Genomic DNA, 15579 nt, shown 5'->3' with positions numbered 1-15579 from the left:
TCAGAGGAGTAGTGTTCCCAGCTTCCCCACTGCCAAACTTCTGGACCTGGGATGAGCCCTGCAGATCAGAGCACATGGAACCAGAAGCCAGATCTGGCCTGTGGGGAGGGCTTTGAGCACTAGGGGTGTGTGATATTCAATAGACCCTAGCTGATTATATCCTATGATTCCAGCTGACTTCCTGCCCTTTGGGCAGGGGGCTGGACTCGATCTTCCAAGGTCCCTTCCAGCCCTAATGTTTATGAAGTCTATGAAATCTATGAAGTCACATGCACGATTCATCTTAGAATACATAACATGCTTAATGAAAAGAAATCTAACCATTACGTTTTGTTTGCATAGGCATTTTAAAAATTACAATTTTCATCTAAAACAGTGGTCTTCAACCTTTTTAAGTAGGAGATCACCTTTGGTATTTAAAAGCAACCCAAGATCTACTGTGTGCTGCTATCACCACCCCCCGCTTCCCTCCCACCCAGCAGGTAAAAGTCTGTGGGGAGGGAAGGCAGGGAGATAGATCGAGGCAGAGGAAGGAAAAAATTATTTGGGGGTGCGGTAAGTCCCATTCAGCCGGGGCCCCACTCAACTTACCTTTGCTTCTGTAGCACTGCCCCTCACCGTGGGGGCCTCAATCTATCCCCTGCCCCTTCCCTCCCCCATGGACTTGCCTGCTGGGCTGGGGTACACTCAGACCCCCACCCCAGCTTCGGATCAAGTCCAAGAGGCTCCAAGATCTACCAGTGAATTGAAATCCACTGGTTGGTGACCACTGATTTAAAACATATTTCTAAAAGTACAGAAACAAAAACAAGGTAGACAGGAAAGGTGCATCTTTTCCCAATACCTCAGAAATGAATCTGAAAATTAATCATACTGTTTTGTTTCATATTGATCATCTAGTATCAGCATTTGTATCTGGTTTCTAACTGTTCATAAAAATTCATTTGGAAATCTATTGTGCATATTCACGCATAATTCCCAACAACAATCAGTGAAGAGATATGTACAACTGAGGCACAGCAGTTGTCCAGTCATGAGCTAAATGTTTTTTTACTAAACATAATTCAAGTATTCGCAGTTGTGTGCGTTGCTTTTCATAGAAAGAACAACAAAAAGTTTCCGAGCTTTAATGTTTTCTTAAGAAAACTTAAAGTCATATTAAATGGGAATTTCATTTAGTTTCCTAAAATGGCTCTGCTTACCCATTAATGTAATTTATATTTAGCATAAGACCACAAAGAGACAGACTCCTAGACTAGGCTGTTTCAGGGAAGAGTAAACCACTCTGCTTTTTTGCTTGCAGTACTGCGAAAATAAAGTGCACTGCAGTTACTTGGGAAATGAAATTTAAACATTTTAGTTTTTCTTTTTCCTGCTCTTTTTTGTGCAATTCTTTAAATTGCTTTTTTGCATAAACTGAATTTAAAAAAATAGTTGATGGCTCAACCCCCAAGTGAACCCAGACTTAACAGAATATCTCTGACCAAGTTCATGAGTGAACGAATGGGGTAAGGGAGGAGGGAATTTGGACATCTGAGCTTCTGTCATAGAAAGTACACAATCTGAGCTTTCAAAAAAACCTTTTATATTATAAAACTGTAATTTCCACATACAAAGCTAACCCTCACCAAAATTATCTACAGACACCACAAAACAGGAGCACAGGATTTCCAATACATTATGCCCAATCCCTTGCTATAAGACCACCACTTTGTACCTGTTGTTCCACTGAACATTCGGCAGAAGGCAGCTAATTGCAGCTTCTTTGGAGCAAGTACAGACTATATTATTCCTAAAATATTTTGACTCCACTGGTCTGAGGCCCTGGAAGATTTCTTCCTGAAAGTCTCTCTAGTTGGTAGTAGCCATATACTGAGCACTTGACTAATTAGTTGTACAGTAAATCTTTCAACATCTACATGTGTACCCCTATTAGGCAGGAGTAAACTAATTCACTCTGCAGCAGAATAGTAATTGTAAATACAAGTACTACTTGTAAATGAAAGTACTATCCTGCTGCTGAGTAAAAAACTCCGTAGCAGCGCACATATAGATGCTGGAGGGGCTGGCCTGGAGCATGAGGGAGCTTCAGTGCAGAGCCTGCCTGCTGGGTAGCTCTGCAATGAAGCTCCCTCATGCCCCAAGCCAGCCCCTCCACAGCACTTTGGGCCAAGGGGAGCAGCCCTGGGCTGGCAGACTGATCCCTGGGATTCCCTGACAGCTAGAGGTGCTCCAACACAGCTGCACATGCTGTTCGTGAATAAACCCCGGAGCAGATTTCTCTGAAGTTAATTGCTCCTGGGCGCACATTCAGATGCATGCCCGGGAACAGTTTATTCATGCATAGTGTAGCATAGGTAGATGTGCCCACTGTAAAAAACAAATCACTAAGTTCAGTTAAAATAGTGCCTATAAAGAAAAATCTATTTCAAGACTCCATCACATTGAAACAGCATAGGAAACTACTACAGTCAAATGCATGCGAGACAGTGACAACCAGCCTGGACAGCCATTTAACTCATGTAAAAAGTAGAAGCCACTTGCCATCTCCCACCGATATATTAAAAGCAGGAGCCTTGCACCCCTGACATTGATCCTTAGGGCATCTATACTGCAAATGGAAACTGGAAGGTGAGAGCTGGATGAGGAAGAAGCAGTAACTGGGGTTTACCTTGTTTGTATTTAAGACTGTACTTCTATATGCTCTATCAGAGGAAAACCTGTTCAGGCATCAGTACTGCTCAGCAACCTACGGGGAGCACTTTGTCCATTAGTGATAGTGAAAATACACTGGAGGTTTCCTTGATGAATGCTGACAACTTTCTTCCAAAAAATAAAAAAGCAGGAGATATGAAAATTATATACCTGACACCTCTTCCAGAACCAAAGAGTATTATGAAACTCCTTTACTGTATGGAGAACAATGAAAAAGCAAACATATTCCAAGTTGAGATTTTTATATAAAAAAAACAACTAGTTAACAACATGAATTAGTAAGGCAAAGGTTGTGGGACAAATTCATTACTGGTATGCATCCACTTATGGAACTTGGCTCTTAGCTTTATCTAGTGGCTCCATCACAAAAGTGCATGAAAGATTTTCAAAACCAGGGACAGCAAATTAAGTCCTTTAATTATGAATGTTGGTCTTTCCTCACATACATCCCATTCAACTTTTATTCTGACAACATTCAAACAACATTCTGCAAAAGTGGAAGCCATTAAAACACAACCTTAATTTAGAAAGTACTTATTGAAAACATGTATTATGTTCAAGGACATTTATTTTAAACATAGAAATTTTGAATAGAAACTATTTAGGCCACGCTGGAATTGTATGTTGTATGTCAACTAAAGGAAAAAATACTTATAAGAACTAGAACTTAACATTTAGAAATAAATCCTCTCCACAAGTGTTTACTACTTTTACATTTAAAAATTGTCATTTAACCGAGGAATATCATACAAATGCAGAATAATAATAATGACGTAATAAAAATTATTTACAAAATGAAGGGGAATTAAGTTACATAGTTCTTCAATTTTGGTCTCAGATACTTCAGATATGTTCCCTAACAGTCTGCATTGCAATTCTTGTGTGCACAAATACAGAAGCAATGTTTTTTCACCATTACAATTTTCTACTATTACATTTAAAAGTTTCAGTTAAAGCAGCAGCTATTTCAATCATTATTTTTTGTTTCCTAAAATACCACCAATCCAAATCTCTAATTGTCCTTAAAAAACAAATATCAACACAAAAGAGTACTTAAAGTGTTCAGACACATGCTTTGGCAATGATCTACTATTTGTTACGTTTAAAAAAAATAATCTACATAAAGACTTATAAAGAAACATATCTACAAAGAAAGAAAGCTGTATAAATAAAGAATGAAATCTGTGATCATTTTCATATGCTGCCAAGCTTTGGATGACTGTTTCCAAAGTGCTGGCGCCTCTCTTTTGGGTAGGGGCGGGTGGAGTACTGTAAGATTTTTTCCCCTCTCTTATTGAACTAGAATCTGGTCTCTATTAAAGCCATTTCAGCTATAGTACTACAGTCTGAAATTGTCTAATTTTATACAGACATTGTTTCAATTCCTAGGACAATGCCTTACATTGATGAGTTCTTATTCTATGTCCAGCAGTTCCCAGCTTTGTTGTTTATTCCATGATAAACAGAACAACATTAACAAAAGGATTAGATACGTAGTTCTACATGTAGAGTAACTAATAATGTTATTGCAGGGTCCTCACTGTGTTTCAACATCCAAAGTAAAGCTAAACTACTTTAAAAGATGTTTCTTCCAACTACCTTTTCTACAAAAAACCCCCAAAACCTCATTGTACCATGTTTTTACAGGTCAAATTATATTGCACCTATGAACTCAACAGATGATTTAACGTCACGGGAGCTGTATAAATATAACTAAGTAGAATGTGACCTCAAGCATTATTACTGGCAATGATACAAGCATGAAAAGAAATACAGATTGACAACTGTATCCGATACTGACTGCACGTGTGCAGTAGTTAAGAAATTTGAGATTGGACTAGAAACACAGCGAACATGAAAATCTACAATGCTATTTTTAAAATGTATTCTGTTCCATTTCAGATTTTACACTGAGCCATGCTTGTGTTATCTGTGTGTTTAATGATTATGCCCACTACTATAATTCAATTAAAATACACTGAATTGGTGGGGGGAACCACAAAAAAAACCACCCAGACAATTTTTTCCTCAAACCCCATATTTAGATGATCTTGCCATTGTCTGCTTCAAAATATGTCGACTTCTCTATAGTCTTAAGTAAGATCAATTGCCTAGTGCTTATCTGCAAACAAACCAGATACACATTTTTAAAAAGCATGTGAGAACAAAATATTTCTTCCCAGCTCCAAGCTTCATGAAAACTGATAAGCTCAGTATCTGTGTACAGTGCCTAAACACAACAGAATGAATACTTCTAGATGCTACCAATGAGTAAATAGTTGTTGTTATAATGAAGCATTTAAACTATGGAAATAAGCAGCCTGAGACAATAAACTGGGCTTTGTCTACAATACAAGTGGGAAGCATGACTGCTGCACATCTAAGCAAGCTGACCATAAGGAAATCTGAGACACTTGCCCATCCTGTTCCCCACTCTCCCAAGTCAGTGGTGCTGCTGCAGGCAGAGGCAGGGGTGGGACAGTGTTGTACGCTGAGCAGGTAGCAGTACCTACTTGCCTACCATGCCACTCCGAATTGCTCTGTCTCCCTGTTAGACTGTGCCCTATGCCCCCACAGTTCTGGAATGCTCATTATAACTCACACCAGCCAGGCGGGACTGGCCTTCGAAATCCAGGACCATCGTAGTTAAATCAGGCCATTATGGTCATCCTAGGTACAAACTTACCCCGTCTAATTTCAGTCTTGCTAACACAGGTTCTATTAGAAATGAAGCCATAAGCAGTAGGGGTGTACAAAAAAGTCCCTATTTGATTTGCATCCGGCCTGAATCAGGGACAGTGATTTGATTAATTGATTCGGATGACTGTCCCTGACTCAATTCAGCTGAATCTGAATCTGAAGATTCGATGCTGATTCAGGGAATCAGTGATTTGGCCATAGACACGGCTTTAAATGTTTTTTCTATATAACTCAAGGTACCAGGTGTGGCTTAGGAATGCTGGGGTGGGGCGGGGGGAGCCTTGCGTGCTTGGCAGCGAACCAGAAAGTGGACTGCAAGTACTTCTGGTCCATTTCCAGGTCTGCCAGGGAGTGTGCTGGGGGCCCTCCCGCGCCCCTCTCGGCTTGGCGATTGGCCCACTTCTGGATCTGCTGCAGAGTGCACTGGGGAGCCCCCCACATTTCTGTGGGACACTCCATTCACCCCAGCATCGCAGCATTCATGAGCTGCCTGCTACTAGAAGTATGTAGGGAAAAAAAATTTTAAACTGTGTCTATGTTCAAATTGCCAAATCAATTCAGAGGGTTCTGAGTTGATTCAGAGAAATTAAACGGTCCTTTGATTCCATTCTGATTCGGAGATTCAGCCACTGAATTGGACTGAATCAAATTAGGCACCAAAGCTTTGCACAGCCCTAATAAGTAGCACAGGCTTTAGCCATTCAATCATCTGGGATGCCCAGGAAGGTCTCTGAACTCCACACTGAAGCCATGCTACTCAGCAGCTTTCACTGCTATCTGTAATGGCAAGACTAATGCTAACTCTGTAGAGGTAGCAGCAAAGAAAGAGATAGAAGCAAATAAAGTTACAAATAGCTTGAGAGAAAGAAGATTGGCTCCCTGTCACTGTTGCTTGTCTCCAAGGTAATTACAGATGAAACTGGGAGTGGGAAGTAATCCTAATAAAGAAATTCAAATAACTTCTCCCCCGCATTCTCTTATATTCTCACCCACCACTTCCTTCAGCTTCCTAGCCTTCTCCTTCCATGGACTTCTCTATCGGTAGCTTCCCTTTCTTGGGTATAATAAGAAATTTCTCCCAATCTGCTCTTCCAGCTCCTTTGTTTCCTTAGACCCAGTGGATGCCTGCTCTCTATTCAGCAAGAAGGAAAAGAACTCAGATGGTACCAAAACCAGAAAGAGCAAATGAAGAGCTAGCCCAGAGACAGAAGATGGTGTCAGGCTCAGGGGATAGACCTAAAGAGAGGAAGGAGATGGAAAGATGAGAGCAGATCTAAGCCAGCAGTAGAAAATAAGGGTCTGAATCAACTTGTTGGTATTCTTTTTTCACTAGGGGAGAGACTGCCAGCATCCCCCAGACTTCTCCAGCGTCTGTGAAAGAGGCAGAAAGTAACAGATTCACTAATACAGCTTAACTTCACTTTTTTTTTTTTTAATAGCTGTTAGCATTTGTATCATGGTCATACAAGCCAACCTGAGAAACATGTGCCCATAATTGGAAAATGGGCCACCTAAGGAAGCAAGGGTAAATAAAAACAACCTATAGTTACTCAACTAATTTCAAAAATATATCTTTGTGTTTTCCGAATTTTAAGTGCAAGTAATTTAAAAAATATGCTTTACACATTGCAAAATTCAACAGAAACAAACAGAAATGCCCCACCATTGGACAAACAGACAAGTTAACAGAAACAATCTAGATTGTTGGTAAAGTACTAACCAGTTACTGACAGCAGCTGTGAAACCCTCACCTCCATTTCCTCCCGATGAGACCTGTCTCTGTCCTCAAACTCGCGAGTTCTTCTCCGAGCTTCTTCAAAGGCTTGCTGTGCCAATGCATCCTCCTGCTACCAAACCAGAAGACAGAAAAATGACACAAAACTCTATACTTACTTCCAAAAAAATCCTGTTTTATTGAATTTCAGACATCATTTGAAGATAATAATACTGACCTCAGGCAGCAAGGGACAACTAATCTACAGAAATCTACTGGCAAGAATGACACAAAAAGTAGGGAGGCCACAGTTTTACAATCCAGACTGCAGACTGAATTTGCCAGTTTAGCAGCTAGAGAGAATATCTTTTCACAAGCAAGCTGAGGAAACATAATATTAAATGATAGAAAAAGAGCCACCTTAAAAAAAAAAAAAACAACAAAAAAAACAACCACCAAAAAGCCCCTACACCTTCCGGAGAAGAACTGCTTTTAAAGGACTATTTGTATTGCTTCAAGTTGGAGTGCAGGTTTAAGATCAACTATTTAAAGGAAGCCTCAAGAGTTGTAGGAAAATGGCATTACCTTTCACCTGTGTTAAAAAATTAACTGGCTTGTAAAATAGATTTTATCTTTGAACCTACATGTTGAAATATTAAATTCTTCATGGAAATTTGCTATTTTTTTGTTTTCTAGTAAATTCACTGATAGCACTAAAAATAGCCATAGTTGACAACTGATGGCTTTTAAATGCAATTGTTGTGTCCTAAAAGCAACTATTTTGGTTAGCAGATGAACATTTAAATTCTTGTAACGGCGTAGCTTGAACATATATTTATTAGTCACAGCCCTCAGGGTATAATTTATGTTAAAAATATATTAGGAAGTGTAAAGAGGTAGAAAACATTTGTTTCTCAATTGTGCATGTGTGCACACACACGACATCTAAATTTTATCAGCAGACTTCCACGTTTTGGTAAAAAAATAAATCATGTTTTAAATATAGCTTTACAATTAGAAAGAGAAGAGAAGGGGAAACATCTTGTTTTTCTAGCAGCCACTCTGTAAGAGTCCAGTGACAGTATTTTTGATAGAAGATTTCATTGTTTCAGCCAGTACTGCCACAGTTGGTTTATAGATGCACTTTCCTTAAAAGGGACCTACTAAGCAGGAATTATAAACTGACTGATTTAAAATTAAACAAAAAAAAAAGTTTGTTCCCTTGCAGATGGTTTTAAGGGTCAAGCAAAGATGAGCCAACTATGCAGGGAACAGCAAATAGTAAAAAGTAAAAAATACCTTTTCATATTAACTTTTTTTGTTCTTGCAATCTGATATTGTACTTTTAACTGTCCATATTAGGCAAATGTTATTTTCAAGTTGAAGATTTCTCCTAAAAGACAGAAATCCTAACCTTGAACTTTAAAAGACAAAAATGTTCAGTTCCTGACAACCCAACTAGATTTTTATATATCAAGGGATTAAATGCATTAATTTTTAAATTTAAGATAAAATGTCTCTAGTCTAAGAGAATGTGAAATTGCTTTTTTTTTTGCCTAAGGCACTATATACTGTACCCTACAGCTACATAGTGAAATGATGTGAAAGAGTGCCCCAGGTGACCCAACATATTTTAATACAAACATCTGTCAGTCAATAATTCTCCATAATTAAGTCCCCAGAAAGTTATATTGAAGGGCAACGTTTAAAGCTGCCAGCAACAAGATACCATTTTGGCAGTAACTTGTATAGCACACTGGGCTCTTGCTGGCTATTTTTAATATGGGCATAATATATAGCAATTATGGCTGGGCAGTGGAAGATTTCATAGATTTCATAGACATTAGGGCTGGAAGGGACCTCAGGAGATCAACGAGTCCAGCCCCCTGCCCAAAGGGCAGGAAGTCAGCTGGGGTCATAGGATCCAATTTAAGAGAAGCATCCAATTTACTCTTGAAGGTGTTCAATGTAGGCGCTTGAACCACCTCCGATGGCAGGCTGTTCCAGACCTTGGGGACTCAGACAGTAAAGAAATTCTTTCTTATGTCCAGCCTGAAACGGTCTTGCAGGAGTTTGTGACCATTCGACCTCGTCATCCCTTGGGGCGCTCTGGTGAACAAACGTTCCCCCAGATCCTGGTGGTCACCCCTGATAAACTTATAGGTGGCCATCAGATCACCCCTGAGCCTACGCTTTTCCAGGCTAAAGAGTCCCATGGCTCTCAACCTGTCATCGTAAGATCTGTTTTCCTGACCTCTGATCACGCGCGTGGCTCTCCTCTGGACTCTCTCAAGCTTCTCCACATCCTTTTTGAATTGTGGAGCCCAAAACTGGACGCAGTACTCCAGCTGCGGCCTCAACAAGGCCGAGTACAAGGGGAGAATGACGTCCCGGGATTTGCTCGAGAAGCATCTATGGATGCAAGCCAGCGTTTTTGGTTGCTTTACTAGACGCAGCATTGCATTGCAGGCTCATGTTCATCTTGTGGTCAATGATGACCCCCAAGTCTCTTTCCTCTGTAGTACTATGCAACGTAGCACTGCCGAGCCTATAAGGATGCTGCAGGTTTTTCCTCCCAAGGTGGAGAACCTTGCATTTTTCGGTGTTAAACACCATCAGGTTCTCGTCCGCCCGTTTGCTGAGCTTGTCCAGGTCAGCCTGGATCCCCCGCCTATCTTCTGGCACGGATGCTTTGCCCCAAAGTTTGGTGTCATCGGCGAACTTGGCCAGTCCACTCCTGACTCCAATGTCCACATCATTAATGAAGATGTTGAACAGGATGGGTCCCAGGACAGAGCCTTGAGGGACCCCACTGGTCACAGGGCACCACGATGAGTGACTGCCATCAATTACAACCCTCTGGGTCTAACCACGGAGCCAGTTTCCCAGCCAGTGGATCGTGGTGGAGCCAAGGCCACAACTAGCCAGTTTGGCCAAGAGGTGATCATGGGATACCAGATCAAAGGCTTTTTTGAAGTCAAGATATATGACATCAATCTCTTCTCCCCTGTCCAGATGATAGGTCACCTGGTCATAGAAGGAAATGAGATTGGTCAAACAAGACCTACCCGCAACAAACCCATGCTGGCTGTCCCTTAGAATGTTAGCCTGGGCCAGTCCATCAAGCATGGCCTCCTTAATAAACTTTTCTAAGATCTTCCCCAGGATAGAAGTCAGGCTAATGGGCCTGTAGTTTGCCGGATCCACTCTCCTCCTTTTCTTGAAGATCGGCACCACATTCGCCGTCTTCCAGTCTTCGGGCACTACGCCAGAGCACCAGGAGTTTTCAAAGATCCGTGTCAGGGGCTGGGCTATGACGCTCACCAGCTCCTTGAGTACCCTGGGGTGCAGATTATTAGGGCCAGCTGACTTGAAGGTATCCAGCTTCTCAAGGTGTTCCTTCACGAGGTCAGCATTTATGGAGGGTAGGGGTTCCCCATCACCCGGATCTCCCTGTCCCATAGCAGGCATGGGCGTCCCACGGGACTGATGAAAGACTGACGCAAAGTACCTATTTAATAGGTTGGCTTTTTCCTGGGTGTCAGTTGCCCCATCTGGTTTAGCAGGGGTCCAACATTGCCCTTGCTTTTCCTCCGGCTCCCCATATATCTGAAAAAGGACTTTTTGTTGTCCTTGATGCCTGAAGCTAGTTGGAGTTCAGTTGCAGCCTTGGCTTTCCTGGTTTGCTCCCTGCAGGACCGGACCAGTGCAGAATAATCCTCCTTGGAGGTGAATCCCGTCCTCCATCCTTTGTAGGCTTTCCTGTTTAGCCGCAGGAGGTCCGCTAGGTCCCTGGAGAGCCAGGAGGGCTGCTGTGCCTTCTTGCTGCCTTTCCTCCGTGTTGGAATAGATTTAGCTTGTGCATTGAGGATCGCTTCCTTGAGAAGCAACCACTCTTCTTGAACTCCCATCTCCCTGGGGTCATGGTCCCTGAGGGCCTGACCGACAAGCCTCTTGAGCTTGTCAAAGTTGGGTTTTCTGAAGTCAAGGACTTCTGTGTTGCTGACTGACTTGCCAGCTTTACGGCGGATGGTGAAGGTGATCAGCTCGTGGTCGCTGTCACCCAGCTTCCCATCGATCACTAGGTCGCCGATTAGGTCGTCCCCCGTAGCCAGTACCAGGTCGAGCAGCACTTTGCCTCTCGTTGGCCCACAGACTTCTTGAGTCAGGTAGAGGTCATCCACGCACGAGAGAAAGCTTTGCGACCGCTCGGATTTTGCTGAGTGATCTTCCCAGGAGATGTCCGGGTAATTGAAGTCACCCATGACAACCAAGGTCCTGGAGCAAGTGGCCTCGGTCAGTTCCCGGGCGAACTCCTGGTCAAGCTTAGGACTTTGAGTGGGAGGTCTGTAGTAGACTCCCACCGTTGTGTCCCCTGTGCCATTTTTCCCACGAATTTTTACCCAGAGGGTCTCTAGCTGTCCATGCCGGTCGCCAACATCAGCTTGCAGGGACATGTAGCTTTCCTTCACATAGAGAGCTACACCCCCGCCCTTTTGTCAACATGATCCCTCCTGTACAGGGTATAGCCATCTATACCTGTGGTCCAGTCATGGGTGGAATCCCACCAGGTCTCTGTTATCCCAATGATGTCATAATTCTTTGCACTGAGCAGGAGGATGAGCTCCTCCTGCTTGTTTCCCAGGCTCCTGGCATTAGTGTACAGGCAGGCAAGTGTGCCCTTGGGGGCTCTTGCCTTGCCCACAGATTGTGCCAGGGCTGGGGCAGGGGTGGGCTCCCTTAAGTGCCTCGGTCTGCTGGCTTTGCAAGGGTCGCTCAGCGGGCCAGCAGTGGCAGTAGTCCCCCCATCCCCCAGCGGGCTTAGTTTAAAACCCGGTGGAGCAGGTCAGCCAGCCTGGCTGAGAAGAGCCTTCTCCCCAGGGGGGAGAGGTGGAGGCCATCTCTTCCCAACAGCTCGCTACCTCGCTCTCCAAAGAGCGGGCTGTGGTCATGGATGCCAAAGCCTTCCCGATGACACCAGCTCCGCAGTCTTTGGTTCATTGCGTGGATCCTCCTCTCCCTCCTCAGCCCATAGCCCGAGACTGGGAGGATCGACAAAAACACCACCTGAGCTCCCAGACCCCTAAGCCCCGCTCCCAAATCCCTGTAGCGCCTCATGACCTGGCTGGGGGTGCTCTGAGCTGTGTCATTGGTGCCCACGTCATGGGGTAGTGGTCTGTGGGCCGGAGGAGCTGCGGGATCCTCTCCACAATGTCTCGGATGCGGGCCCCCGGGAAGCAGCAGACTTCCCGGGCTAAGGGGTCGGGGCGGCAGATTGCCCCCTCAGTGCCCCGCAGGATAGAGTCTCCCACAACAAACACCTTTCGCTTTGACTTGGGGAGAGCAGGGGCAGTAGCTGTGGTTGAGCCTGGGTTGCCTGCGGGAGCCGGCAACTGAGCAGGCTCTGCTGGGGCTGCAAGAGGTGCAAACCTGTTGCTAAGCTCCGGTGAGGGAGGGGCCTTGGTGCGGCGGGCCTTCGGGCCCTTGACCACCTTGGTCCATGCCCCTGACTGGGCAGAACGGGAGGTCCCAGAGTCTTCCTTAGTCCTGGAGGGAGACAGTGCTCTCCCCTGCGGCTCCCGGGGGAGAAGGGCCTGGCAGTAGGAGTTTATCTCCTGCTCGCAGTCCCTGATGGCACGCAGTCTCTGGACTGTGGCCTGGAGCTCCTCCAGCTGGCGCGCCAGAGACCCCAGTAGAGAGCAGACCCCGCAAGGGGAGGTGGCCATGCTCCCAGGCCCCAGAGCCTGAAAAAGGGACAGGCAGCCCCCGCAGCCAAGAGCCAGGGGCTCCATCTGCGTGGAGCCCGGAACCATGGGCTCCGTCCTGGCGGCCATCTCTGAGGTGCCCGATGGGGGGGCTGCAGAGCCCAAGGGGACCCTCAGGGTGCGGCGCGTGCCCATCCGTGTCATGCCTCTGGTAGGCTGGCTACGGCTGGGGCCGACTACTCTGGGGGGTTGCAGGCAGGGTCTCGTGCCCTCCCACGCCCTCTCCTGCACGAACTCCGCGCTAACTCGAGCGCCTGTTTACGCAGCCTGTTCGCACGGCTCCGGTCGCCGGGCTCCCTGGGGGGCTGGGCCAAGTAGGGTCCTGGGCGGGGGCTTGACCTGGCCCCGCACCAGGCAGCCGCCTCCTCCCAGGGAGCGAGGAGTTAACCCCTTCCCACCACGAGCCCGCTTACCTGCAGCTGTGCTGGGGGTCGGCAGGGGGCTCTGCAGCTGCTGAGGGGGTGTCTGGGGGGCTTCGGGGGAGCGGGGGCGCAGCGGGCTTCACCCGTGCATCTCTCTCCACTCTGGAGCCTAACTGAGCTTTTTTTTTCCCCCCCCCCCCCGTTTGGCAGGCCCTTTTAAACTGCGCGCATATGCAGTGGGCCTGCCATCGGGGAACGCTGGTTTCTCAGGCCAGGGGGGCCCTGCCTGGGATTTGGGGGGCCCTGCCCTACAGGAGAGGGACTAGTGAGTACCCCACTCTTTCTCTTGTCACTCCCTGGGGGCTGGGCCAAGTAGGGGCCTGGGCGGGGGCTTGACCCGGCCCGGCACCAGGCAGCGGCCTCCTCCCAGGGAGCGAGGAGTTAACCCCTTCCCACCATGAGCCCGCTTACCTCCGGGAAGGGAAGAGTTTGTTTTTTTAATGGAGAAAGACAGCAGCAAAATAGATGGCAAAGCTGGTGACTGATGAGTATAGAAAAACTATCCTAATTTTTAAATGTAGGGGATCTATACAGAAAATTAGGATTACCTACTTCTTGAATTTAAATGACTTTTTGTATAATGAAAAAAAACAGTATTTCAAGACAGGTGAAACCTAATGGGAAAAACATATAGTCCTCCCTAAAAGTATCTCTGACTGAACATTACTGATCTAGTAACTCATCTAACTTCCCATATCTTTCAACCATTTGGATCATAGAAGGATATACACAAGTGGGTTTGTTTTGTTTTGGGTGAGGGGTTAATGCATCTGTTTAGATAGAAGATTGGAAAATTCCATCATTTTATATAGTCAAAGAATGAAATCTTTCTGAAAGGCTTTTTGGGACCAAAATCATTAAGTAATTATTCCATCTTCTCAAGTAAGAATTCAGTTTTGGGATGGAAGTTAAGCTCTTATAATATTTATGTACTCACTTGCCAGTTACTTCAAAACCTTTTAAACCTTGGCAGTATTTTGACTCAGTAAGCTGATACCTAGAGTGGGCATCTATTGATGGCTATAGGACTGGCTCACTAGTACCTAGGAAAAAGGTGAGGGTGTCATTTCCAAGTAATAAATTTCATACTGAAGCTGTCATGGCCTACAATAAAGTGGATCAACAGAAAATCTTTTATAGAAGGCCTTTGTCCCATCCCTCCAAATGCCGCCTCAAATCTGTCCCAGTGAGCTGTACACACACACAAAAAATACAAATTAATCAAATTAAAAAGTTGGCTTTTACAGCTGACAACATTTATCAGATTAATGAGGAAAACAAGCAAAACAGTTGAGGTCTCTACATAACACAGGAAATATTCAGTAAGAAAGACAGGCTGCCATCCATAAGCACAATTATATCTCAGTGACACTGCAGCAACCTGATAGGAAAAGAAAATTTGACAGAAATAAGGTTTAGATAAATCAGGAGCTTTAGCAAAAGTATGTTGCATAGTGCTATACCAAAATATGTACATCGTCACAGAGCACAGACAAATTACCAAAAACCTAGAAATTCAAAATATGTGATTTTTTGCCTCAGTTCAGTCAGGGTCTTACAGTAGTCATCCTAGTGAAGCCAGTCATAGACTATTTGTATTTAAACATACATACATATAAACTCATTGCTGAGTATAGGCTTTCAATAACAATGGTGAAAATCTACAGGTTGCTTAATAAATGGGAAGATTACTACAATATCTGTAAAATAACAAAAATGTTAATTTTGAAAAAAAAGAAATACTTTAATTGTCATCATATCTTTTGAAAATGTCTATGTGCAATTCATCCTTTAGATATTTTATGACCTAGAAGAGGATAGTTTATTTCAAAACAATGGAAGTGACAGAATTTAATCTGAATTCCCTATGAAGTGAAGTAGAAAGAGATTTGAAAATGCAAGAGAATGCAGGGACAGTTTTATCTCTATAAAGTAACTTTCACACAATAGAGAAAACCACTTGTATCAACTAGACAACATAATATGAAATTACTTAGATGGTGGCTGTCCCAGGCACTGTACTGTATAATATGCATCAGGATAACTTAAATTACTTTGGAGTTTGAATATAGCAGGCAGTCATCTTACAGTAATATTACTACAAGAGTTTTACAAGTGGAAGTAAATAAAGATTTCAGCTATTTGAAAATTAAAAGTGAAAAAGGGACACGGGAAGTATATTAGAGAAACAGTTCAGAGGCTGCAACTTAAATATACTAGAAGAATAGTACCTAGATTTTTGAAAGCTGGTCAAAATGAAACT

General features: G+C 44.1%; 1 protein-coding gene across 4 annotated transcripts in view; it reads right to left on the bottom strand.

Moving 5' to 3' along the window:
- Positions 1-15579, bottom strand: part of CBFB (core-binding factor subunit beta) — a 68482-nt gene that overhangs the window by 13842 nt on the left and 39061 nt on the right. Inside the window, exons 5-6 of one of the 4 annotated variants that reach the window (XM_090062443.1) lie at positions 7167-7262; positions 2377-6786 (exon numbers count right to left, since the gene is read on the bottom strand). The exons of 1 other annotated variant lie outside the window; for it this stretch is intronic. In XM_090062443.1, the coding sequence (XP_089918569.1) occupies positions 6745-6786; positions 7167-7262 (138 nt within the window). In that variant the 3' untranslated portion in view covers positions 2377-6744. Of the gene's footprint in view, positions 1-2376; positions 6787-7135; positions 7263-15579 lie in introns of those variants that run through there. 2 more of the 4 variants (XM_090062442.1, XM_090062441.1) reach the window with 2 other exon arrangements.

This window comes from Crocodylus siamensis, chromosome 9 (assembly GCF_052110815.1).
Source record: "Crocodylus siamensis isolate JL-2025a chromosome 9, ASM5211081v1, whole genome shotgun sequence".
Lineage (NCBI taxonomy): Eukaryota > Metazoa > Chordata > Crocodylia > Crocodylidae > Crocodylus > Crocodylus siamensis.
This window is presented reverse-complemented; position numbering and strand designations above follow the sequence as displayed.